This window comes from Peromyscus leucopus, chromosome 6, assembly GCF_004664715.2.
Source record: "Peromyscus leucopus breed LL Stock chromosome 6, UCI_PerLeu_2.1, whole genome shotgun sequence".
Classification (NCBI taxonomy): Eukaryota; Metazoa; Chordata; class Mammalia; order Rodentia; family Cricetidae; genus Peromyscus; species Peromyscus leucopus.
The window spans coordinates 82052684-82079604 of record NC_051068.1 but is presented as its reverse complement, the minus strand read 5'-3'; the positions used below and the strand labels follow the sequence as shown (position 1 = coordinate 82079604).

Genomic DNA, 26921 nt, shown 5'->3' with positions numbered 1-26921 from the left:
GATTGCTTATCTAGAATTAAGGATGTGTTAGGTCAAAGGAAGCCCTGAGCTGTGCTCTTTGGACTTTAATCTCGTAAAAAGTCTTCATCAAAACAGAAAGACCATTTACAAAAGAGTGCTAGGAGGTAGCTATGGAAAAACAGAACACCAGTCTTCTCTAAGCCAGTACCATTTCTTCAGTCTAAATTCTTTTTGAAATGCTAAGATAATTCTAACACTTTGTACATACCCTCACCTCTAGTTTCTGCATGGTCAAGTCAGAATATGAGAATTTAAACTTGTTAGTTTATATTATGAATTCCTAGACTGAAAACAATAGTATTTTAAAGATTTTGAGAAACATTTTGGTGAAATTCTGACTTAAGAAGAAAAGCATAGAAAGATGTAATTGACTATTGAGGAGTTGCAGAGATAAGAAGGAAGATGAGAAGCGTGTGCTACGGAGAAAAGGCGGACTAGTAAGCCATGAGCCATGGTACCAGCTAAGCCATCGTTAATATGCCCTGGTGTTTGACCTGAGCGAATGACCAGGCCTGCCTCAGGATAAGTGCTGCAGGAGCAAGGGTGGAACTCCTTTGGGGCACTGAGAAAGAACACAGTAGGAAGACATGTCCAGTTGAGGCTGCAGCTTTTCCTGCCTCCTCTCCTCTGAAAGCTGACCTTAGTGTTACCACAGCCCATGATGTCCTTTACTTGAGGGGTCCTTACAGGATTTTTTTTTCTTTATGATCTTGAGAACTTTCCACGCCCATATTGAAAGACTACTGAATAAGGGGGTATTACCAGGGTGTTCGAAGCTAACTTTGTGTATAGACTCAGGTCACATTAACAGAGTCCCATTTCTCCCCAGAGAAATCAGGTGGTTCTACCTGGTACCAGTTCTAAATGCTTTTCTGTGGGAAAACAGGAAGCCTGCTGTTAACACAAGGCTATTTCATGGTTTGCTTAGTGATGGATGCATTAAAGCTGAGGGGGTTAATCAACTACCAGTTGTCTTTCCTTACTAGCTGGAGTGGTGGCTCAGCAGTCATGAGCAATCATTTCCTGTTCTTCCAGAGGACAGGAGTTCCATTCCCAGTGCCTAAGTCAGGCAGCTCACAACTACCAGTGACTCCAGCTCCAGGGGATCCAAGGCCCACATCTATTCACACACATAAAAATAAATCTTCTTTTTTCGTGACCAAAGGATTTTTAAAAATCTATTTTACACTTCTATTCAGCCTGGAAAGGTATATAGTTAAACCTTACATTTAGTTTTATTTTTCTTCATCAAATTTTTTCAGCTTTTTAAAGATAAAATTGACAAAATTATATGTACCCAAGGGCTATAACGTGATACTTTGATATTTGTACACACTGTCAAGAGATTACTATGATCAAGCCAGTTTACATAACCATTTCCTCAGTTACCTTTTGTGAAAATTTCCAGCACACTGCTTAGCTGTTTTGTTGAGACAGTACAGCCAAGCACTTTCCAGGAAGTGCTCCTAGAACTGGGGCAAAACCCCTTTGGGGGTCAAATGACCCTTTCACAGAGGTCGCCTATGACCATCAGAAAACACGGATATTTACATTACGATCACAACAGTAGCAAAATTACAGTTTTGAAGTAGCAACAAAAATAATTTTATGGTTGGGGGTCACCACAACATGAGGAACTACAGTGCTATTTTATTTTATTCATTTTCCAAGACAAGTTTTCTCTATATAGTCCTGGCTGTCCTGCAACTCTCTCTGTAGACCAGGCTGGCCTCAAACTCACGGAGATCTGCCTGTCTCTGCCTCTGCCTCTGCCTTCCGAGTGCTGGGATTAAAAGCATGCACCACCACTGCCTGCTGGATAGTTCTTTGTTTAAAAACTACATTTGAAATATACATTTGATGCATATTTTGAAGTATGGTACCTCCTCCTGGAAAATACTCTGTGAGTTTCTCAGGTAAACCCCCTTCCATACACACACAAATCAGTAGTCAGTTTTAACCATACCAAATTGGAATCCTCCCTGTACAAAGACCGGTGGTTGTGATATAAATATGAAATTATTTAGTAAGTAGTCAGTATTGGATTACCCATCTATTGCCCTTCACTCTGTAACAATAAATGAAAGGAAGCGGGAATCAGAGCAGAGCTTTTTGCCTCTCTAGAGTTTAAACCCTGCTGTTCTGCACAGTGGCGTCTCAGCAGCAGGGCATTAACAACTTAGAACATCATATATATTTTGTCCCTATCCTTTCATTTATTTCAAAATGTGGGTCCTGAAAGAACTGTTTACCTTCTGCAGAGGTCACAATTGTTCTTTATTATTCACCACAATCCCTCCTGAAAACCACAGTCTTGAGTAGACTAGCCCCTGAGACAGCAGGAGGCTGCTTTCCATACCCAGTTCCAAAGGCTGGGAAATGAGCTTGTGGCTTGGTTGGGGTTTTTTGTTTTTGTTTGTATGTATGTGAGTGACTGTGCATGTAGAGGTTAAAGGACAACTTGCAAGAATTGGTTCCGACCTCCATGTTTGTCCCAGGATTGAACTCAGCTGTCAGTCGTGGTGGCAATCACCATTACCCACTGAACCATCTCACCAGCCCAATATTCAGGATTTTATTGTTTAACATACTAGTACATGTAGATTTTAAACTTCCTTTCTCATCAACTTTTAAGTAAAAATTCTAATCTAATGTTCTAGCTAGTGTTCTTTGTGTATCAAGAGTTTTGTTTTTTAATGAAAATTATTCAGATTATTGATACCCTGGCAGTGTTGCTTATTGAAAAAATAGCTCTTCTTAAACAAAATCTAGTTTTGATTTTGTTTTGCTGTGTGGTGTTAGCAAGAGAACTTGGTCAAACAGTGCCCTTCACTGGTTTCAAATGACTACAGAAAGCCAGGGCTCAGGAAACCCCAAACTTGCATATGCTGATTTTGAAGGGAGACTGTGTGGAAAATGCACATTCTTCATCCTGGAGTGACAGGTAACTCTTGTTTAAACAACTCCAGAGAAGCCACAGCTGACAACGCTTTTCAGCTCTCTCCATTTTGGGAGCCACGTAGGTAGTAGTTTCGTGCTAAGATTTTTATGTAAACTTGAAGAATGGAAACTAAAATCCCAGGAAGCTGATTTTGTAGACAATTTCACTTTATCCTTTCAACTTAAAAACATGTAACCCAGCTACAGGATAGATTGTGAAAGGTCCCATTGACTCCTTTAAAAATAATTGCTGTTGCTACATAGTTACTATTTAACTTGGGATCCTGGAAGTCAGATTTATCTCGTTTTGATAGCTTTTTCCTCTCTTGAGCCTATGAACTTATGGGAAGCAACTTTAAAAAAAAAAAAAAAAAAAAAAAAAAAGTGATGTTAGGTCCTGTCTGTTAGCCCAGGATTTAAAACACCAGTTCTCATCGAATTGCCTGCCACATGTTGGTAGCTGCTTATAGTTCTGTACTTGGCAAAGACTTTGCATTTCTTTCTTCTCCAGTTAGACATAGTCTAGCCTTCCCAAATGCTGAGCTTACTCACAGAATGATTCATTTATTCACTGAACAAATGCATAAATTTAAAATGTAATTGTTTTTAATCCTCACATAAGCTGTACTTTCAGACCAAGGAAGGAAAATTTGTTTTTAGGTATTACTTATCTTCTTGTTGAGTTGCCACATCACCCGAAGGTGCCAGAGAACTACGTGGGCAATCCTTTCCATCTACCCACTAGTTGTTTCGTGTTCAGTTGTCTTCCATAGACATTTGTCTGAAGGTACAGATAGGCCTGTTTGTAAGCAGTTGACAAGTTTTCCTCCTCTTAAAACAAAAGAGCATCTCCACATACCTTGCAGTTTAACTTTTGAGAAAGTAAAGGAAGGAAAATAAGAATGTAAATATGTATTTGCTGGAAGAAAGCCAACATGAAAACATACAGAAGCCACTGAAAATAGTGTGGATGGAGGCGAGACTCTGGATACACATGTAAAGCTTGAGTTATGTCTGTTTTATACACCAGTAAGATTAAATGGAAGAGGAAAGAAATGAAACATTACAAATCTTTAGAAACACAAATGAGCCCAACTAAAACAGCACATCTAAACTCATGTATCCAATTGGTTGTGCAGGCTCCCAGTAAACAGTACTTGGACTGTACATCCTTCATGAAATGTATTGTAAGGACAAAAAGAATTGCAAGGAGATCTCTTTACCTTTGTGTGTGTTTGTGTGCACTGTGGCACAGGTGTGGAAGTCACTGGACAGCCACGGGTGTCAGTCCTCACTGTGCACCTTGTTTGAAACAATGGTATTTGTTCACTACTTGGCCTGCTAGCTTTACCTACCCCCAACTCTCACAGAGGTGAAAGGAGAAAAAATGAGCTCCATAAGTATCCACTGTGCTCTATGGCATAGGAATGACCGCTCCCCATGCACATCATACACAATAGTAATAAATAAAATGTTTCTAAATTTGTAGAATTGCTATTAATATTCTTTTGGGTTTTTGTTTTGTTGAGACAAGGTCTCACTATATAGCTCTGGCTGGTCTGAAACTCACTATGTAGATCAGGCTGAAACCCATAGAGATCCATCTGTCTCAGCCACTCAAGTGCCTGAATTAAGGCTGGGTGCCACTACATCTGGCTTATTATTCTTAAGTTTTATAATGGCATTGAGATTTGGTAGGAGAGTGTCTTTATTCTTTATTCTTGAATGAATTCCAAAGAACTTACTGGAATTTTCATGTTTGTAACCTTTTTTTGTTTTTACTTTAGTATGTGAAAGTATGCATGTGAATGTGTGTGTGTGTGTATGTATGTATGTGTATATACATATGTGTGTATATATATGTATGTGGTATATACATATATATGTATATGCCACATGAAAAATTTAAAGATTCATTCTAGGTCAAGAGTATTTAAGTATTTATTATACTGTTCTTTTGACTTTTTTTCTGTGTTAAAAATGGTAACAAATTTGGGGAAATAAAAGATACAGCAGTGGTGCTGGGAGAGGTGAGTAAACAGAGCTTTTTAACATGTTACTTAAGTAATGGGTATGTTCTAAGGAACCAGGATTCTTCAGTCACCTGTGCTAGTTTTCCCTTAAAATATAGAAGTGCCAGTAGTTGAGAGTGAGGAGAGGGTAGGGTAGCATGATATGAGGGTAAGGCAGTTAGGCAGTAACAGGCTAAGTATACGTGGAAACTTAGTTTGGATGTGTTTTACAGTGTGTTGTAAATTGTGTTTTTAGAAGATTAGGAAGCCTGGCCCTGTGCTACTTATTATCTCCTTCAAAAACACAAAATAAAAAGCCATCGACTTGATACTTTGACCTCCGGTTGGCAAGTCCTTGGTTGACTGCAGCTCTTAGGGAGATAGCAGAGGCCAGTGGAGAAAAGAGGTAGAGGCCAGTGGAGAAAAGTGGTAGTGGCCAGTGGAGAAAAGTGGTAGTGGCCAGTGGAGAAAAGAGGTAGTGGCCAGTGGAGAAAAGTGGTAGTGGCCAGTGGAGAAAAGTGGTAGTGGCCAGTGGAGAAACCACTTCCGCTCTGGGACTTTTTCCAGTTGTCTTGATGGTTTCAGCGACTTGGCTGTATGAGCCTGCTAGTACCTCCTCTTCCTTACACCAGCCAGCCTTGACAGCATCCCTTTGAGGCCCGTTTGGAATAATGGGATATTTTGTCTGACTGTGGAATTAGATTCTAGTAGTGTGTGTTGTTGGCGACTGCTGAGACACAAAAGGGTACGTGGAGGAAGATGTGTATTGTGATTAGTCAGCCTGCCCACCCACTCCCTCCTAGAAACTCAGACCCCATCTGGGGAGACTGAGAACTTAAGAAACTTGAGACAGAAGGAAGACTGGGAACAGCAAAAAACCTGCTGAGTCTCAGAAAACTGGTTTCAGCAGCAGGAAATCAAAGAAGAGGCTGGAGGTATCTAGTTTGGCTCTGTGGCCCAAGATAATCTTTTTTAGATCCTTACTCTCTGTCAGGTGTGTTTGAGGGCAGGGTTGGAAAGAAAAGACCCTTCTTTAGGAGACTACTCTTACCTATTTGAAGTAGATTTGGGTGCTTCTTGTTTCACAATATTGATGTTTATTGTTGTTTCTTTGGATGCATCTACAGTGGGGATCAGACTGATCTCTGCTAAGAAAAGGTGCTGCATCTGTCTGGGCTGACTGTCATGATCTCTTGTCTTTGCTCTGAGAAGGCAGAGGCTGGGAGTAGAATCTTAAAGAATTAGTAAGAGGATGTGGAAAGGGGCTTAGAAAAGATGTAGGAGACTTAGGTGTTTTAATGCACATCTTAGTAACTACCTTGTTAAATTTTCTAGTTTCTGATTAGTCTTTTTGGCTCAGTGCTGTTACCTAAGAAATATGTTATCCATAATTTCTAAACAGCAAAATTCTGTGCACAATATGCCAGAGAAGACAATGGGATAGAATATGTTTTTAAATGTCTCAGAAAACCAGAAGATGATACTGCCCTCTCAAATAATCTCAGTAGTAAGAAAGACTGGTCCTTCCATGCACATCTCAGATATGCTTCTTTCTTTCTTTCTTTCTTTCTTTCTTTCTTTCTTTCTTTCTTTCTTTCTTTCTTTCCTTTTTTTTTTTTTTTTTTTTTTTTTTTTTGTTTTGTTTTGTTTTGTTTTCTTTTGTTATGTTTTTCGAGATGGTTTCTCTATGTAGCTTTGCACCTTTCCTGGAACTCACTTTGTAGACCAGGCGGGCCTCGAACTCACAGAGATCCGCCTGCCTCTCCCTCCTGAGTGCTGGGATTAAAGGCGTGCACCACCACCGCCGCCCAGCTCAGGTATGCATTCTTAATGATTTGTTTTCCTAGTATTTGCTGTTTACCTTTGAGTCTAGTTCTTTGCCCTTAGGAGGGAACCTTTCTGAGGAAATTAAAAGCTGTTAGATAGGCATGTGAAATAACAAGGTTAATAAGGAATCTGGCCTGACCTCTAATTTTTGGAGGACCCACATTAAACAATATGACATAGAAGAGAATCATCATTCCTACTAAGCTATTTGAAAAGCTGCTTTAAAGTAGCACCTCAAACTAGCCTGAAATTGAATTGGATTTTTTTTTTCCCCAGAGCTGAGGACTGAACCCAGGGCCTTGTGCTTGCTAGGCAAGCGCTCTACCACTGAGCTAACTCCCCAACCCCTTGAATTGGATTTTAAAGATACAACAGATAGACTTCAGTCTTTGTGTGTATTACAGTAGCCAGCATGTTCATAGAGGAGTAGCGAAAGTTCATGACACAGTCATCTGTTAGCACTGCATGGTGAGTCAGAGCCATCTACAGATTTTAGAGGGCTTTATCTCTTACATAGATAGCTCTCTCCTAGGGTGATGCAGGCACTTCGTGACAAGCGAGTATGTTGACTAAAAGAATACATTACACTATGTATATTGTCCTGGTCATTGTCACTTAAACCATAGGGTCATAGTAGGGTTCTGGTAGCTTAATTTCTTTTAATTCAACAGAGAGAAGGAAAATTTGAGTAAGGTATGGGAAGGTAGGTGAGCTATTTGCTCGAGTGTGTAGGCCATACATTTTCAGAAGTAAACTCAACTTCTGATGATAAAAAATACTAAGATCAATTAAACCAACAATTACAATTATTTTTCTCTTGAGGTTCATAACTTTGGGGGTTGCCTGTGTTCCCTTTGTCTTGGTAAGTTCTGTACCGTTCTTTGTCACTACACCCCACTCTAAGTGGAATACGTACTCAAATTATTAGGTCAAGCTTTTCCTAAACGAGCCTCAGTATTAGACAGAAGTCAGTCAGCCATCATAAGTAGGGCTTTCAAATAGCACGCTATACTGGCCTGATGTTGAATTGGGTTTTTAAGATACAGCAAGTAGACATCTGTATTTGGGTGTGATATTTGGAGACTGGATCGATCTGACCTAGCCTTTCTCAGAAGTGCTGTTAGTATAAGAGTGGAACTGGGGCTGGAGAGATGGCTCAGAGGTTAAGAGCACTGGTTGTTCTTCCAGAGGTCCTGAGTTCAATTCCCAGCAACCACATGATGGTTTACAACCATCTGTAATGAAATCTGGTGCTCTCTTCTGGCCTGCAGGGATGCAGGCAGAACACTGTATGCATAATAAATAAATAAATATTTAATAAAAAAAAGAGTGGAACTGTATAGTACTTTGGGCACTTTGTCTATTTTTCCTTCTACCCCTCCCTATACTTACTACCTTATGTTCAAATTAGTAGTTCTTCAAGTTTTAGACTTGGAGACACAACAGTGAAATCATGTTGATAAGAAGTAATACAAACCACACTTTTGCAGTTGTCTTTGGATTTTCCCATATCAAAATTACCGTAGTTTTTCCATTTAAATATCTTGAGTTTAGCCCAAACAGAAAGCTGCTATTAGATCTGGTTTCGCTAAAAATTATGACATTCAGAAATTGCTTTTGGCAGTAGTATCCTTATTTACAGTATAAAGGTGAGCAGCATGGAAGGCTTCTTTCCACCAAGGGGGAAAGAGCTGCTAGCTGGAAAGAATCTGTAGAGTTAAGACTCCTGGATGGACCTGGCAGAGCCACCGCCCTCTGGAGCAGCTGCTGGAAGCAAGTCTCTGCAGCTTGTAGTTGAGGGTAGCAGAGAGGACAGGGCTAACGTGAATCTGCGTGCCGCTGGGCCACCGTATAGACAGCTGTCCACCGTGCCATGACTTAAGCTAACACTGCCCACTTTGGATGTGGGTCCTCTCCAGTATTGGAGAGGCGGGTGTTAGGAGCACTGCACAGAGTAGTGAGCTGCTTGCCACAGTCTAATATCTTCAGATGGGAAAGATCTTGCTAAGCTGTAGGCTTGCTAAGCTGGTATTTATTAATACCAGGCAAGATTATGCCTATTAATTCAGTTCTTAGGTTGCTGAAGAAATATTTCTAGCTTGCTACACTGCTTCTCTATATTCTTTATCTAAAAATCTGCAAATGTTACCGAAGTTCCCTCCTCCATCTCACCACCATGTAGGTGGTATCTGGAAACATGCCCAGAACCTTTGAAAAAAGATGAACAGGAGAGGGACTCTACCAGCCTAGAGAAGGGAGCGCTTCCCAACAGGCTGCCCTGCCAGCCACAGGAGGCTGGTGCAGGCAGTGCTGCCGCTGGAAGCTGTTAAGAGCGAGCCCTGATGGGCTCTTGACTGTATCTTACTCCTGCCAAAGAACTGCAGATGAGGTTGAAATTCACTGCTGTGGTCTACTCTCCTTGTCTTGCATCCTGCTGACTGGAGAAGTCATGTGAACACGTAATTGGAAATCCTATTTAGAAGGCAAATGCTGACTGTGGCCATCTCAGCGAGTTGGGGGTTTAGTTTTTTTTGTTTTTCCTCTTGAAAAGCAGTTGTGCATTTGATATTTAAAGTACTTAAAATTTAAGGTTTTAACACAAAAGTAAAAAATGTCTTGGGCTGCAGATACTTGTCAACCATATTCTGGCATAGTATATTTGGCTCGGCTTGATTTGTGATTGTCATTTATCTTTGAAGCTTGATTTGATATTACATGAGAAAGGAGTTTTAAAGATTCACTCACTCTGCAGATGTTCATTAAATGCCTTCTACGTGTGTGGGGCCCTGACTTGTTCTGGATGTGTAGCTCTTACACCTTTAGTATCTTTTTAGGCTTAGAAAGCAGACTGTGTACTCTCCTTTCCTTGTGTCAGAGTTGCCTGAAGAAAACACTTCCCCCGTTAGATGTTGAACCAAGATGAGTTCTAAACAAATACACCCAGGCTTCTGTCTCTGGCCTGCTGTTTGATTCTGTTCTTTGCATTCATTCTGGGTGGGAATCATGCTAGTTAGAAAACACACACACACACACACACACACACACACACACACACACACACACACACACACAAGAATGAAAGTTGAAAACACAAACCTTTGTTTGCTGCCTTGTGACTGTAGAGTCCTACCAGTTCTGTTTTCCATTTGTTCATACTAACTGCCTGTGCCAAGGCCAAAGACCAAAGTTTGGTTCTTTTTTTTTTTTTTTTTTTCTTTAAGATCTATTTATTTATTTTGTATACAGTGTTCTGCCAGCATGTATGCCTGCAGGCCAGAAGAGGGCACCAGATCTCATTATAGATGGTTGTGAGCCACCATGTGGTTGCTGGGAATTGAACTCAGGACCTTTGGAAGAACAGGCAGTGTTCTTAACCTCTGAGCCATCTCTCCAGCCCCAAAGTTTGGTTCTTACACTGCAGCTACCCCAGCTGAGAATGGATGTGTCAGGAGAGAAAGATTGTGCAGCTTTAACTAATGTAGATGTTACTCTTTTAAATTTATTATTTTGTGTATATGAGTGTTTTGCCTGTCTGCATGTATGAACATGAGGTGAGTTCAGTGCCTTCAGAGGCCAGAAAGGGGAGTCAGATCTCCTTAGGTGGAGTTGTGAGCTGCCATGCGGGTGCTGGGGATCGAACCAGGTCCTCTGGAAGAGCAGCCAGTGCTTTGAACTATCAAGTCATTGCTCTAGTTCTTGGTTTAGTCTTTCTAGCTTAAAAGTGGTAATGTGATGATCAGACTGTTTATATTGTGTAGGAAAGATTCTCACCTATAGTAGTATACATTTCCTGCCCAGGCAGTGGTGGCTCATGCCTTTTATCCCAGCATTCTGGAGGCAGAAGCAGGTTGTAGCATTAGGGAGGTTGAGAACCACTGGTTTAAGCCATATAATTCCATATTTTCACACATTGTTTGTTTATAAATAATACTGATTGCAAACTATTTTCAATTTATTAAAGCCAGTGGTCCATGTGTTCTACAGTGTTGATATGCTGACACATACATATAACCCTAACCAGGCTAATGGCTGATGCAGAATTGTGATTTCTGAGATAGCCTAGGTCTTTTAAAAGACCCTGTCTTAAAAAAAAAAAAAAAAAGTATCCTGAAATCTTCTAATTCTGATTTATTCTACTTACAGAGACCTTTAAAACTTGCCATTCTTTTCTTCCTTTAAATTGATCCTGATTAGTTAGAATTTAATTAATAGAGGATTTAGTATTTGTTTTTAAACTTCTCTCTCTCTTTGGTTTTGGGTTTTTTTGTTTTTGTTTTTGTTTTTGTTTTGTTTTGTTTTTTGAGATAGGGTCTCTCTGTGAAACAGTCCTGGCTGTCCGGGAACTCACTCTGTAGCCCAGGCTGGCCTCGAACTCACAAAGATCCGCCTGGCTCTGCCTCCCAAGTGCTGGGATTAAAGGCGTGCGCCACCACCACTGCCCAGTTTAAACTTCTCTTTCATTAGTACACTCTGATATTTTAAATTTTTACTAGGTCTAGAGAACTCTGGCAATATTACATGGTTGTGTGGAATACAGATACATAGCTGGGCTGAGATGTTACCACTGTAATGTGTTTTGCCATTGCTAGGCTTTATATCCAAAAGCAAGGCCACTGCCAAATTCGAAAGAAGAATATGCTACCAAAGAGTATGCTACAAGTTTTGGAGCAAAAAACAGATACAGGATTGTGTCTGTTTTCTGATAGGATTGGGCGGAAGGGTAGAGTTTAGTGTGTTAAACAGGTTATATAAGAGGGAAGGGAAGAACTTGGTGAAATGAAGAAAATTTGGTAAACTTGTATAGTTACTAAAATAAATTGGCTTTTCAGAATTACTCTCCTCCTCTTCCAACCCAAGTCTTACTGAAATGATTGGGAAGCGACAGTAGCTGGTCTTTTAAAGGGGGTCAGAAAGCAGCCTCTTCCCCACCTCCTTTACTGCTATCGTAGGAACTACATGGTAGTATTGACTTCTGGGAAATTAGGGCATGGCCTTGGAAAATGAAATACGTTAGACTAACAGGATGGCTCAGAGGGTAAAGATGCCTGCCATCAAACCTGACAACTTAAGTTCTATCCCCAGGACCTACATGGTGGAAGGAAAGAACTGACTCCCACAGTTTGTCTTCTGATTCCACGTGTGTGCACACACATGATAAATAAAATCCATAGAATTCCCTTGTACTAAGTTTTCGGCTGTTTACCTTTCTCTTCTAGCAAATCCAGTTTGCTGATGACATGCAGGAGTTCACCAAATTCCCTACTAAGACTGGCCGGAGATCTTTGTCTCGCTCCATCTCACAGTCCTCCACAGACAGCTACAGTTCGGGTAGGTATGAACTTCATGTCCTCTCTTACCTCTTCGTGTTCACTACCTAGTGCTTTTCACTTACCTAGAATGTGAAAATCCATCATAGTAAGACTTGTAGCTAAGGATGCTTTTGTTGAGACTTTCTTTCCCAGGCAGTTTCTGTGTGGTCTGTGACCATTATCCAGTTGGTGGTATTGGGAAGTTCCTGTGTCCACATTAGCAAGGGGCAGAATCAGTGGAATTTTGACTTTCAAAACCAGCATTTAAAAAGAAATACACTTTTAAACGTAATTGTATAAAATATATTCTTCCACTTGGGTTTTTCTTCTTGTCACTAAGACTGCTTGAATTATGACAATAAAACTAGTATTTTGTCTCCTTTTATTTACAAGATTACCCTTTATGTTGACATGTCTTCCCCTGTTAACTCCTGGAGTGGAGATATAAATAAAGTACTGTGATGTGGTTCCAGCTGTGGGGGGGGGGGGGCCGTCTTAGCCATCTGGAGAAAGTCTTAGTTCTGGTCTAACTGTGCCTGTCTCAGCTACAGAGAAAGTATTAAAAAGTAACTGGAAAGGCTGATGAGAGGCTGGGGAGATGGCACAGTGAAAGACTTACTGTGCAGGTGTGAGGACCTGAGTTCAACCCTCAGCACCCACCTAAAAAGCCAGGTGTGGTGATGCATTCTTGTAATCATGGGCTGGCCAGGTGCCTGTCCTAACCTAATCAGTGAGCTCCAGTTCCCAGTGAGGGACCCTTAAAAAAGGTGAGTGGCAGTGTGATGAAATAATTGAGGTTGACGTCTCTGCACACACATACATTCCCGAAAGCTTTTGAATTGCAGAAAGTGAGTCTGGAGGAGACATTAAAGGCATCTAATACCACTTCTTCATCATTCAACAAAAGAAAGAGTTAAAAGATTAGGAGACCTGCCCAAAGTCCAGATTGCTATTAGAGTTAATGAAGGATTTGTATGAAAAGCCCTTCATTGTCTGTTACCAGTACTGCTTGCATTGTATTATTAACTTTAAGGGCTGGATGTGCGGTTTAAGAAATGTAAAAAAGCAATTATCAAAGAAAATTTATCTCTTCACTGTGCCACTGAGAACCCAACCAGTATAGTCAGGACAGGCAAAGAAGAACAAATAAATGTAGGTATACAGGGTATACTGTTGTAATATGGTTGTGTGGATCCTGTGGGGACTAAAACACAAGAAACAATCCCAAATAGAATGGCTGTCATAAATGAAAAGGTATCTTGAAGTGACAGACAAAATTAATGTGGTAAGCAGAGCAGTTGCAGCTAAACAGACAAGAAAATCTTACATGGAAAAATGGAGTTCTGGAAGGAATAGAGATGGAATGAGTAACATTTTCAGAGGTCTTGGTCATCTTATAGAAACCCATTGAAACAGAGCTGAATTTATAGGGTGAAGAAAATGGCCTTTAGTAGTGTTTGGGTTGCCTGGACTTCTGTCAGTAAGAGAGCATTATTAGTCCACTGGCCAGAATGTTGACCAGGAAAACATTCAGTTTTATGTGAAGCTTTTATCTCAGATTTATCTTCTTGACAGACTTTTTCTCAAAGCTATCAGATCTGCTTGTTTTCCGTCATTGTCTGTATTCCATGAGCACAACCTGGTATAAAACCCTTAAGAATTGCTTTCATCTACATCAGTAGTTCTCAGAAGCAGCACCTAGGAACTTGTTGGGAATGCCGTCTCCTGAGCACCTCCCAGAACCTACCAATGGAAACATTGGCCAGGAAACTGGCAATCTAGACTTTTAAGAAGCAGGTCATTCTGATAGATGTGTGAGAACCAGTGACCTAGAGAAATAGCATGCTTTATCCCTGTTACCCCATTTTTGTGGGATCTGGTTACAGTCACTGTTATGTGAGGTCACCACAGGTGGTATAGGATTAGGCTCTGTAGTTCTTTATCACAGACACGGTGGCACACTGTCATTGGGATGGGTGGGAGAACTACAGTGCTAAGAGATGCAGTTTCATTCACACCAGCTGTTAGAGCCTGGAGGAGCAGAACTGATGACATGAGAAGACTTGCAATTAAAAGTGTTCTCTTCACTTAATGAGAGTCCCTGGGGGGCTGCACTCAGTGGAATTTGGACCAATAGGTTTTTCTCTCCCTGTGTCTTTGCTGGCTCTAGCTGCATCCTACACAGACAGCTCTGATGATGAGGTTTCCCCCCGAGAGAAGCAGCAAACCAACTCAAAGGGCAGCAGCAATTTCTGTGTGAAGAACATCAAGCAGGCAGAGTTTGGACGCCGGGAGATTGAGATTGCAGAGCAAGGTAAAGAAGGGAGTGAGTGGAGGACCAGAAGCACCCTTCGTACCTCTTCTCAGGACCTGGGCAGTAAGTGCCCTGGAGAAGATGGTTTCTCAGCCTTCGGGTAAACACTTCTCCCTATGTGGGAACCGAGCCTTAGGATTCTTAGGTTTGTTTTCCTTTTTCCCTTTTCCCAGTGTACGGTAATTACAGAGTGGTTTCTGTTTTCCTCATCATGACACCATATTCACAGATCTACAGTGTGTAGTCAGCAAATGTTGGACCACAGCATAGTGGTTAGTTATGTGGGATATTCTTGTAGCTGCCAATACCAGAGAACCAGCTTTCCCAGAAGTTGCTGATGTGGCAGGGTTCTAAGCTAAGGTTGTGGTAGTCTAGGGTCTCCTTAAGTCCTAGGCACCCTTTACTGGAACAAAGTAAAAGGGACTGGCAGTCAGCTGAATCTTGGTTTCTCTATTCCACTGTACTACTCCCAAGAGTCTCTGCTCTTTTTTTAATGTTGAAGGTGTGTTTCGTACCGCGAGAGCTTGACAGGCTAGGGTAAGACAGCAGAGAAAATAGTTGCAAGTGTCTCCCACTGAAGTCACAGTCATTCCTCATGGTTTTATGAGGACATTCGGAAGTCTGTCCATAACTGCTTCCCTCTCCTCTTAATGACTGGGGAGACTCACTGTGTCTACTTTGGACAGTTTTGAAAGTTTAGTCCATTCTCTGCTCAGTCCTTTGTGTAGATGAAGCAGAAACAAGACCTGCCAATTGCTTACATTATAGCTCTCCAGTTACTCCATTGGTGAAGCCTCTAGTCATCAGGGAAATGCACTTGGCGTGTTCTACCCCATCTCACCATGTCTCAGCAGACCCAACCCTGACTGTGGCTGGGCAGGATCGAATGATGTTGGTAGTGTGGACCTGGCTCAGATCCTTTGTTCTTCCACAGACATGTCTGCTCTGATTTCACTCAGGAAACGTGCTCAGGGAGAGAAGCCTTTGGCTGGTGCTAAAATAGTGGGCTGTACACACATCACGGCCCAGACAGCGGTGAGTTTGTTGGAAGAAAACAGAGGGACTTCTGGTATAAAAGGGAAGAAAACGTTGTTGTTGTTGTTGTTTTTATTAAAAATAAATACGCTTTTTTCTTCCTACCTAGCCAATCCAAATGCTATTACATAGAAGAGGATCTCCCTGTCCAATGATGTAGCATATTTTACTTTTGTTCATATACTAAACCCATTTTTAGCATACCCGACTTAGGAGGATATAAAATGATTGTTATAAAAATGTTTTAAGACTTTCAGGAACATAACCTTTCGGAAATAGTTAAGTAATATTGTGCCACACAGCTGAATTGTACCTTTGTGTAACTCTGCAGTGTAGGGCCAACTGCTGAGTTACAGATACTGTGTTCTTGCTGAGGTTTGGCCCCTGCTCCTGGGTAGCCCCGCTCTTCCTCACCCAGTCTTTCTGTACATCCACATAGGTCTTGATTGAGACACTTTGTGCCCTGGGGGCCCAGTGCCGCTGGTCTGCTTGCAACATCTATTCAACTCAAAATGAAGTAGCTGCAGCACTGGCTGAAGCTGGTAAGTTCCACTTTTTAAAAAAAAAAAAAAAAACACAAAAACAGTTTGGCCTCAGGTAATTAATACATGCCAAAATTGTCATACCATGTGTGCCTGAGAACTATACATTTGGGCACCTTTTTTTTTTCCTTTTGGTTTTTTTTTTTTTTTTTTTTTTCCCCAAGACAGGGTTTCTCTGTAGCTGTGGAGCCTGTCCTGGATCTCACTCTGTAGACTAGGCTGGCTTGGAACTCACAGAGATCCACCTGCCTCTGCCTCCCAGAGTGCTGGGATTAAAGGTGTGTGCCACTGCCGCCCAGCTAAATTTGGGCAGTCTTAAAATAATAGAGCTGGAGATGAAGCTCAGTGATGGACTATTTCCCTGGCATGCAGTAAGTACAACAGTGAATTACATCCTAACACCACCAGCAGGGTGGAGAGAACAGGAGGAAATTTATGCTAAAATCAAGGTGTACTTTTAAAAAAACACAAGGAAATGCTTGGTTCTAGTGTGAAATGGATGAGGGAAAATAAATTTTGAGAGAACACTGTAAACATTGTCTTTTATATTGATAGTTAATTATTTATTTGGTATTCAGTAGTGCACTAAAATGTATGTGCTGATGAGTTTAATTAATTAAAAATAAAAATTTTTATTCTAAAAATATTCAGAAGAACATCACCATGAAGTTTGTCTGAGGAATTTCCACCTTCCTAGGATCTTTAGAAACTCACATTATAGGACTTTGTCTAATTTTTTTCTGTGATAAGTGTTTATTGTGGAAGATTTAGGAAATTCAAAATAACAAGATTTGACAAGCTGCTCCCTATGCATTATATTGATGAACCAAATCTTAGTGTGTTTACATTTTTTATAACCTAAACATTGCATTTTCAGAAGTGATTTTTTTCATACTACTAAAAACTGACCACATCATTCATTTATATGTTCACGTGATTTTACTTCCTCATTTCCCTAGAATTGAGCATTTAAATTATTTTGAGATGTCTGCTGATGTACAGTGCTCTAGAAGGAGCTTTTTCATATTTCATTTTACCTCCTTAAGATGCAGTATAAAGTGCAAAATTGGCCTTTATGGCTTCAGATACTTTTAAAACAAAAATCTCTTAATTTCTCAGCTAAAGTAATTTCTGAACTGAAAGTCCTATTTGACTTTTACTTTTAAGTTTTCCCTCTTCAGAATTGTTCCTTTTGCCTTCCGTTCTCACGTGGATCTTAGAAAGTGGTACTGATGGATGTAAGTTACCTCAAAGGAAAATGAGCTGATTTATCTCTGTCTCCGTAGGAGTTGCAGTGTTCGCTTGGAAGGGCGAGTCCGAAGATGATTTCTGGTGGTGCATTGACCGCTGCGTCAACATGGATGGGTGGCAAGCCAACATGGTAATGATTCATGTCCATCCCATACTTTTGACTGGATTTATTTGCTTTTCTCCCTTAAAGCATGGTTCCCTACATATATTTTTGTATGTTTGGTCTTATTTACTGATTCTGTTGCTAAAGTGTTTATAGCACAATACCTACTCAGTATGGGTCTGAGATGCACAAGGCCCTGGATTCAATCTCCAGCACCAAGAGAAAAAAAAAAGGAAAAAAGGCTCTGAGTACTGAATGGAAAGGTGGGGGAAGGGTAAGCTTAGGTGGACACATGGCTCGAAACACAGCAAAATGAACAAGAGGAAGTGATGTGGCCCCTCTTTGGAGAAGGAGTTGTGTTTTTTACCTTCCTGCTCCAGCTCTCCTTTTGGATTCAGAGGAGCTGTATATTTCACATAGACTGAACATGAGTCCATGATTTGTAAAATTTGTTCACTGTAGCTGGGCGTGGTTGTGCATGCCTGTAATCCCAGCATTTGAGAGGCTGAAACAGGAGGAGAGTATTTGATCGCTCAGGAGTTTTAGACCAGCCTGAGCAACATAGCAAAATTCAGTCTTTAAAAAAACAAACAAACAAACAAAAAAAAAAAAAAAAAAAAAAAAAAAAAAAAACTTTCCACTGTAGCCTAGAACACATTTAGGAAGTCTTTTAACCACTTTACACCAACAGAATAACTCTGTTTCCACTGTCTAAGCCTACTCTGTGGAGCTTTAAGAAGTGCTCTTCCAAAACATGCAGGGCTCTCTCACTAGTGTAGAAAGTGGGCTCAAAGTTCCCCCTAGCTCTAGCAGCCTGAATGCCCATAGAAGTCTTCTGGCTGTTCTGTAGATCCTGGATGATGGGGGAGACTTAACCCACTGGGTTTATAAGAAGTATCCAAACGTGTTTAAGAAGATCCGAGGCATTGTGGAAGAGAGCGTGACTGGTGTTCACAGGTAACAGATTCTGGAGTAGCTGCCCCTTGTGTCCTTGCCTCATCAGATTCTTCTGGTCTCTCCTAGGCTTCAGGGCTGTGTTTCAGACTTAGAACTAAGTGGGAGTGTCTTCCTTAGATAAAACTGAGTTTTCACTTTGGAATATCAAAGTGACCTTAGAAGGAATTTTTTCCAGATTCTAATTCACATGTTTTTATCTCCCGTTTACTCCACTGAGTAATTAATTATTAATTACTTGGGGAAAGGGGTGTAGGGAGGATTGTGTCTTGGAAAAATTGTACTCAATGTTTATTATAATCTTATATTTTAAATATGGAGGGAAAGCCTATTGAAAAACCACATGTGATGCAACAAAGTAAAACTGGAGACATACATACTCTTGGCTTGGTGGAAATAACTAAATGATGTCTAGGAGTATTCCTCTGCTGGGGGCACATTGCACGTGATTGCTCTCACAGACACAGTAAACCACATCAAAATCATCGTAATCTTTGTTTACCAGAAGTAGGCATGAGTGTTTAAAGTTAGAAAAATGCTGGCCTAAGGATATCATGTTCTCTTTGTGGAAGTGCAGTAAATTACTTCAACTGAAAAATGTTTACTTTCCTTCCAAAATTAAAGGATAAAGATAGAAGAAAATGAGTTGAGGAGAGATGACAAGAAAAATAATCATGTTTCCAAATAAGACTTGGGCAATAAATAACACTAAGGAGGGAGGGCAGCGTGGCACTTGAAGCAGATTTTGCTGTGTACTGTTTTATCACCTAACTTGGTGTGTGTTTGTTTTTGTGGCTTCTTCTCCCTTTAGGCTGTATCAGCTCTCCAAAGCTGGGAAGCTCTGTGTTCCAGCCATGAATGTCAATGATTCTGTTACCAAACAGAAGTTTGATAACTTGTACTGCTGCCGAGAATCCATTTTGGATGGGTATGTTGATATATGCATATACAGACTTACAGGGGACCAGTGGGATTTGTTTGACATAGTCTTGATACCTACAGCTTGCCTCTGTGGTCTCCCTCCTTTACATGTTATTAAAGTGGCCCCTTTCCGACTGACCTCAGCCATCTTCCAAATGAATTTCTCTTGGGCATTGCCCTATACTTTAATTTGTTACAAAGGGATTGAGTTGCTAATAATGTTTGAGTTGAGCCATTGTCTGTTTCCACAGCCTGAAGAGGACCACAGATGTGATGTTTGGTGGGAAACAAGTGGTGGTGTGTGGTTATGGTGAGGTAAATAGCTGGGCCCCCATGTCTCTTGTTTTTTCTTATTAAAAGGGCTTAGTCTAGAAACATTAATGAATTGGTCAAAGTATGTTTTTCGATACTGTGCTTGAAAATAGTGTCAGAAGTCAATTTTGTATTCATGAATTAAAGGTATAGCATGTATTGAATTTTCATATTTCACCAGTTTGTCTTGACTGATGCCAGCATTATTGCCCCCCTACTTATAACTTTTTTTGAAATACAATTCAAGTGAATAAGTAGCATTATTTTATTCCCATTTTCTGACTTGTATTAGAATGGAGAAACTGACATGACCTTATAGTTGAATGTCTCTAAACTGGAATAGGTTCTAGGAAGTCTTATTGTCTTCAGCAATGATCCACTCAAGTTCTTGTGCTGCTGGCTGTCAGTGGACACATTGCAAGCAAGTTTACCAGGTTTTTGTGGAGCAAGAACTCAGAGTTGTTCTTGTTTGATCTTGTTTCCATAATGGTAACTGTTACCCAAAGCCTCCCTCTCCCCAGCTCTTGTTACAGCATGTCTTTTAAATTATCCCTAATTGAAGTTTACAACCTGCTTTGGGTTTCTCTCTGCTCCAGCAGGGGTTGAAGTGTTCACTAAATGATGAGTAATTTAAAGGAGGCTAATTCCTACCTCCTCAAGAGCTTGTCTGCCCCATGACCAAGTCTTGTTAGACCTGGCAGCTTTGCCTTTCCTGTGTTCTGCAGGTAGGAAAGGGCTGCTGTGCCGCTCTCAAGGCCCTTGGAGCAATTGTCTACATCACAGAAATTGACCCCATCTGTGCTCTGCAGGCCTGGTAAGGGGAGAGGAATGACAGTCTAGTAGATTGATTTGGGTGCTTGACATTTCTGAGAGTTGGTTTTTGTAGAAGTCTCCCAGGAAGAGAAGAGTAATATGGCTTTGTTCCCTTCACACTTATTCTAGGGCCTCTTGACATTTTTTTCTTCTTATGTAGAATCTTGGGACTCTGCAGAAGCCCGTGTGTAGTTTAGTATAGCTTATCACTTACCACTTCTGGGAGATAGCATTAGCTTTTGCTTCAGAAGGGGATTTTGTTGTCTAATTTTGTGACTGTTTCAGAAAGTTTTCACACACACACACACACACACACACACACACACACTTACTTTTCTTTGCTTACAGTTGCTTTCTTTCCTTCCAGCATGGATGGCTTCAGGGTGGTGAAGCTAAATGAGGTCATCCGGCAGGTGGATGTTGTAATAACTTGCACAGGTGAGTAGCAGTGCTTTGGTATATGTAGAGAGGGCAATGTTAACTCTCAAGCTAAATCTCAAAAGGGACACAGAAGGTAAGACCTGTGCTCAGTGTGTGAAGTCTCAGAGTAAGTTCTCAGAACTTCTAACGTTTTCCAAAAGAAAGAGCTTTTTCCCTTGGTGGTTTTTCATATTACTTGGTCTTAAATCCAAATAATTGCACTCAAGCTTTTGCTGTACACATTTTTCTCACAGTGTGTGCAAGCTCTTTGATGGTAGCGAATGTCTCCCAGGTTTTAGTTGGAAATAGCTGGTACTGTCGTGCCAGCATCCTTTTCTTCAGCCATCTTCTTTACTTTAGGAAACAAGAATGTAGTGACACGGGAGCACTTGGACCGAATGAAAAATAGTTGCATCGTATGCAACATGGGCCACTCCAACACGGAAATCGATGTGGTGAGCTTCTCTCCATTAGAGTTACGCTTTCCTCTGCACTTCACTAGCGTCACAACAAACTGTCTCTTCTTCCTTCCAGACCAGCCTCCGCACTCCAGAGCTAACATGGGAGCGAGTACGTTCTCAGGTGGACCATGTCATTTGGCCTGATGGCAAACGGGTCGTCCTTCTTGCAGAGGTAATACACACCAGAGACTATGGCAGGATACTAGATCCACAGAGTAAGGAAGGGGAGGCACTGGGAAATACTAGGGCCTGTGTTCCCCTGAATTCTGTCTTCAGATAGAGGTGTATTTCCCCAATTGTCTATCCCCCAAAAGAGAAGCACTCCAGGAAAAACTCCTTTTTGCTAAGTACACACACTGTTTCCTGCCCTTGGCTGAATTCAGCCTTCACACAGATATAAAGCGTGTAAAGCCTGGAGTCCTGATCTGAAACTGTAATTCTTCCTCTCAAGTGGAGTGCATAGAGGTGTAAAGCCTGTCCTGTGTCTGCTTGACACAGGTACCATGAGAACACGAAAGAAAGGCAGCAGCTCATCCCGGCTCTCTCTTCCCTCCCAGGGTCGTTTACTCAATTTGAGCTGCTCCACAGTCCCTACCTTTGTTCTCTCCATCACAGCTACAACACAGGTACGTGACAAGATGCCTGCTTTTCCACCTGAGATGTGTGCAGCTGGGCACAGCACGGGTCAGGGTTCTCATGAGTGCACTGTACATTCTTACTGGCCTGTTACCTTTTTCTGTATCCTAAGTTGATGATGCTTACACTTTCTCCTCTGAAGAGCATTAGTGATTGTGTCTGAATTGACTGCTCAACGGAAATTTTAGTGTTCCAGCTTAGTTATGTTTAGTTTGCTCTTTTGTTAGAAGCTAAACAGAAACATCACTTCCTTTTACTTCAGCTAGCCCATATCTCAGGCAGAGTCGTGGGTGCTCTCAGGATGATCAGTTACTGTCATGCTTATCCTAAAGCACTGTTAAACCTAGCTTTATATTATGTCCCTTCTAAGAAGTGCTTTGTCCTCTGGCCCTTTCCCACCTTAGGCTTTGGCACTGATAGAACTCTATAATGCACCGGAGGGACGCTACAAACAGGATGTGTACTTACTTCCTAAGAAAATGGGTGAGTGAAAAACTGACACCTGCATTGATCCTGGTTGGCTGCATGGTTTTGTAAAATGACTTTCCTAAAAAGATGTAGAGTCGGGGTTCTGATTGCTCCTCTAGTGCTTACTAGATGTTTGGCCTCGGGAGATGTTCTGGTAGCACCAGGAGCCTCCACTTTTGTGAGTAATAACATGAGAATAATGTGTATTTTACAGAATTTAGTAAGAATCTGAGCTAAATAAGGAAGATGTTCTTATCCTCAGGTACCCTTCCAAAGCTCAGCAGACTTCCCAGTGCAACTAAGTACGGCCTAGACCAAAGTGAGAGAAACAGAAACAAGTTGTATTACCCATCCTCTTTCTCAACCTTCTGCACCTCCATAGGAGCACTTACACTTTGTTCATGTGGCGTGAACCATCTCTAGTCCTTTGCCTTTCTGCGTAGTGGTACCCAACCCATAACTTACAGCCAGTCCAAATGCCTAGCTTTAAGCTAAAAAACAACTTGCTGGCTGGAGAGATGCTGGTGATTAAGAGCACTTGCTACTTTTGCAGAGGACCCAGGCTCAGGTCCCAGCACCCACATGGTGGCTCTCAACCATCTGTAACTTCAGTTCCAACGGACCCAGTGCCCTCTTCTGGGCTCGATGAGCACCAGACACACATGTGGTCCAAACATGCAGGTAAAGATGGATACACATAAAAAAAATTTTAAATTCTTACTCTGTTTTCTTCAAATGGCTTACCTCAAATTGCTTTTGGATTTGTCGTTATCATTTAATTTTTTTTTATGTGTATGGGTATTTTGCCTATATGTATATCTGACCACAGGCATGACTGTTGCTTGTCAAAGCCAGAAAAGGGTATCAGATTGCCTAGAACTGGAGTTACAGATGGTTTGAGCTGCCACATGGATGATGCTGGGAATCAAACCTGAGTCTAGAAAGAACAGCCAGTGCCTTAACTGCTGAGCCATATCTCTAGCCTCTAGATTTATTTATTTTTTTAAGAAATTGTATTCATAAAAGTTAGGAAAGTTCATCTATGAAACAGTACTAAACATGTGCCTTAGAAATCCATGAGCCTAAAATTTGTGGCTTTAGGACTCCTATCCTAAATAAATGTCAGTGACAGTAGGCCTACTGGAATCATCTTTGTGACTCATGATTTTATAGTTTAATCTAGTTAAGGAAGTTGCCACAGGAAGCTGAGTGCAGTATATGACTTGGTAACCTCTCAGGTGAAGCCAAAAAAAAATCTGACAGAGAAAGATGGGGAAGTATAAGACACCCCATTTACTGACCTGGTAGATGGCCCTTTACTTGCTCTTTGTAGGCGCTAAAAGTAATTTCCCAGAAATGCAGCTTTGAAAGTTTTCTTAATTAAGCAAATATTTCAAGTTGTGAATTTTTTCAGGGTTATCTCATTCCCGTCCTCTTCCTAAGTAGCTTTGAGAACTGAAAATAGAGGGAGGCTCTATCCTAGGAGGCGCATCTGACAAGTCTCCTGCCCCCGCTGCTTCCTTCCCTAGATGAGTATGTTGCCAGCCTGCACCTGCCGTCATTCGATGCCCACCTGACAGAGCTGACGGATGACCAAGCCAAGTATCTGGGACTCAACAAAAATGGGCCATTCAAACCTAATTATTACAGGTAACTTGGGAGAAAGCAGTGAAAAGCCCTTGTCCCCAGTGTTAGATCAGCCAGTATAGCCAGCTTTCTTCAGTAAAGATGGGTCGTGCCTGATAATGAAGAGAATGAGGCCACCGCTGCAGATTAGCAGGTAATGGCCCGGTGGTTCCTTATTGGCATGTTTGCCCAGCCCAGGGAGATGCTCCCTGGCTTCCGTCCCCAGCCCTGAGAATACCAAATTAACAAGGTAGAGAAGTGTAAAGAACTAAGAGGACTCTACAGTTTTAGAAGGGGAGCCTCATCCCAGGAGGCACCCATGTAGGAACCCCCCAGTCTGGGCTGGGAGGAAGCTTGGAGAAGATGCTGTAGCCAATCTCTTGGTTCTCATATAGAAAGCATGTTAACTAGTCTGTCTCTCTCTTTTCAGATACTAATGGATGTATTACAGTGACCAGTCCACATGAACCACCCAACTCAAATAGAATATTTTTTAAGATAACTTTCCTTTTCTTCTTATTACTTTCCTTTTGATTTTTTTTCTATAATTTCATTTTTGTTTTCTCATCTGTCATTCAAGTTTTGCAGACCACACAGGAACTTGCCCCATGGCTCTGTAGGTGAAACTGAGGTTGAAGGTTTCTCACCCTAGTCACTAAAGAAGGGTAACTCTGCAGCCCAGAAAGTTGATTCTTGAACCACTTCTGGGGACTTTGGTTATATTTAATTACCACATTAACAAAAGATGCTAAGGTGTCTTCTGTGTGGAACAGTCTGCAGTGTCTAAATTGCCTTAAAGGAGCCAGTGTCCTAGCTGCTGGAACTGGTGCTCTTTCAGCCCTTCAGAAGAGCCAGGACGGTACTTCCCAGCCAGGTGGGTTAGATGTAGGTGGTGCATGTCAACTTCCCCAGACACTCTCAGCCCCGTTTCCTGTGTGAGGTGGCATGTCTGGCGCAGAGCTGTGCTGTGGAACTCAATAGGGTCACTAGGAGTTGTAGTTCAGCCCTGCCTTCTTCCACCTTCCTTCTCTCATGTTCTAGTTCTTAACTAAACTGCATTCTGTCAAGTTGAATTTCGTCCCTTAGCATTTATTTCTGTTGTATTTCTTTTAATTAAGGAAAATTTTTAGTGTTAACACTGAGGAACAGCTCAGGTGGTTATCAATATCTCTTTGAACCTTTGAAACAAAGTGTGAAGAGTTGAGGCTAGAAAAATACTAGTCTCAGACTCTGATGTGCCCCTCATGTTTCCAGCCCATAGTTTATAACATCAGTGAACTGGAGCCATAAGCAGAATTTCTTAGCTCTGCCTCATGCAGCTTATGCTGACGGCCAATTTCTTGAGCCATTACTCAGTATAAAACACTGAGCCCTGTCTTTAGGGTTTATCCTTTAAGAGCAAACTTGTGGGCACCTGTGCTTCTGCAACCTGAACATTTGAAGGGAAATCTGTACAGATGGGGAGAAAGAATGATATATTGGGCCAAGGTGAAACAAATACAACTATATAATCTGTCCAGAGCTGTAGGCCTTGTCTTGTGTTAATTTTATAGACATGGTGCCACTTTTGATTGACACTTGCCACAAAAAATAAATAAAAAAATTGTAAGCTGAGATCTTAAGGAAGAGTCGGTAGAGAAAGTACAATCCTGATTCATGCTCCAAGATAATTCCAGGAGGCCCTCTAAACATCAGGGAGATTGATTCCCAGGCCACTCACCCCGCTTGCCAGCATCTCTGCATGGTCAAATGAGCTTTAAGTATATAATTATCCAGGATGTTAAGTCCTCAACGTGTTCTAGCCTGTGATCCTTTAAAGATGGGTTATTCGTCAATTCTAGGTACTAGAAATATTTACTTCTTTCTCTTCACTGATCAGAGAAACAGGCATCAAAGACAGAAATACAAGAAAGGAAAGCTTTTACCCTGTACCTTTCTATCAGGGAACAATTAGCTTGCCAAAACTTCTTTGCCTTTCCTCTCCGTTCCTCCCTACCCGGTCCCTTCCCACTCCTTGCCAATGTGATCATGCTTTCTTCTCTATGTATGCTAACATTTAAAGACCCTTTCCTAGGGCACTTAACCAGCCAGTCAGAACACCACATTCAGTAGGGACTTATCTTGGCCAACAACAGTATATCATCTGGTCAGCTCTGCTGGAGGGAAGGGGCCCAGTTCTTGCTGCCCTCTGGTCCTGTGTCTATTACTGTGTCCATAGGAATAATAGGTAAGGGCTCGTCTCTGTCAAGCCATGTAACAAAGGACACTGGAAAATGTCTGGCATCAGAGGGAACATGTGGAGACCAACTTGGGAGGAAAATATTCATTTTGTATTGAATGATTTTTAATGAATGCAATATTAATCCTTGCAGATGAGCAATAATCATTAAAGTCAATTAAAAATATAAGATTTACTGGTAGTCTTGTGCCTTTTTTTGGTTAAATAGCAAAATCTCATTAGACCTTGTTTCCTAAGATGAGACAAGCCATTTGAAGACAAGGTCTGTCTGACATAAGCTGGTCTTAGACTTCTTGGCTCAAGTCATCCTGACTCAGTCTTCCCAGTAGCTAGAACTATAGGTTTAAACCACCACACCCTACTGTCATTAATGTCTTAAGTTGCTATGACCTAGATGTTGAATATCCTCCTAAAAGTCTGTGCATTAAGACAGATGTCACTATTGAGAGGTGCACTGGAACCTTTAGGAGGTAGGTCGTAATGGAAGGTGCTTGGGTTATTGGAAGGATCCAGGTGTGTCCTTGGAAGGAATGGGTATGGCATCACCCATTCTTTTTGCTTCCTGGCTAGTGAGATGAGCAGTTTTATTTCCACCTTAAAATTTTCATCTTACTGTTAGACCCAAAGCAATGTGGCCAGTCAGTCATGATCTCAAACCTGCTTTCAGAACTTTTAAGCCAAAATAATGTTTTGGTTTTAATAATTTATTTGTATTTG

At 41.3% G+C, this 26921-nt stretch overlaps 1 protein-coding gene across 2 annotated transcripts in view; it reads left to right on the top strand.

Annotated features, from left to right (window-relative positions):
• Positions 1-26379, top strand: part of Ahcyl1 (adenosylhomocysteinase like 1) — a 35912-nt gene extending 9533 nt beyond the window's left edge. Inside the window, exons 2-17 of one of the 2 annotated variants that reach the window (XM_028879419.2) lie at positions 12017-12128; positions 14280-14423; positions 15358-15458; positions 15898-16000; positions 17287-17381; positions 18205-18311; positions 19120-19236; positions 19481-19544; positions 20267-20355; positions 20722-20792; positions 21135-21229; positions 21309-21407; positions 21793-21861; positions 22276-22354; positions 23869-23989; positions 24396-26379. In XM_028879419.2, the coding sequence (XP_028735252.1) occupies positions 12017-12128; positions 14280-14423; positions 15358-15458; positions 15898-16000; positions 17287-17381; positions 18205-18311; positions 19120-19236; positions 19481-19544; positions 20267-20355; positions 20722-20792; positions 21135-21229; positions 21309-21407; positions 21793-21861; positions 22276-22354; positions 23869-23989; positions 24396-24402 (1473 nt within the window). In that variant the 3' untranslated portion in view covers positions 24403-26379. Of the gene's footprint in view, positions 1-12016; positions 12129-14279; positions 14424-15357; positions 15459-15897; positions 16001-17286; positions 17382-18204; positions 18312-19119; positions 19237-19480; positions 19545-20266; positions 20356-20721; positions 20793-21134; positions 21230-21308; positions 21408-21792; positions 21862-22275; positions 22355-23868; positions 23994-24395 lie in introns of those variants that run through there. The other variant, XM_028879420.1, reaches the window with a different exon arrangement.
• The last annotated feature ends 542 nt before the right edge of the window (positions 26380-26921 follow it).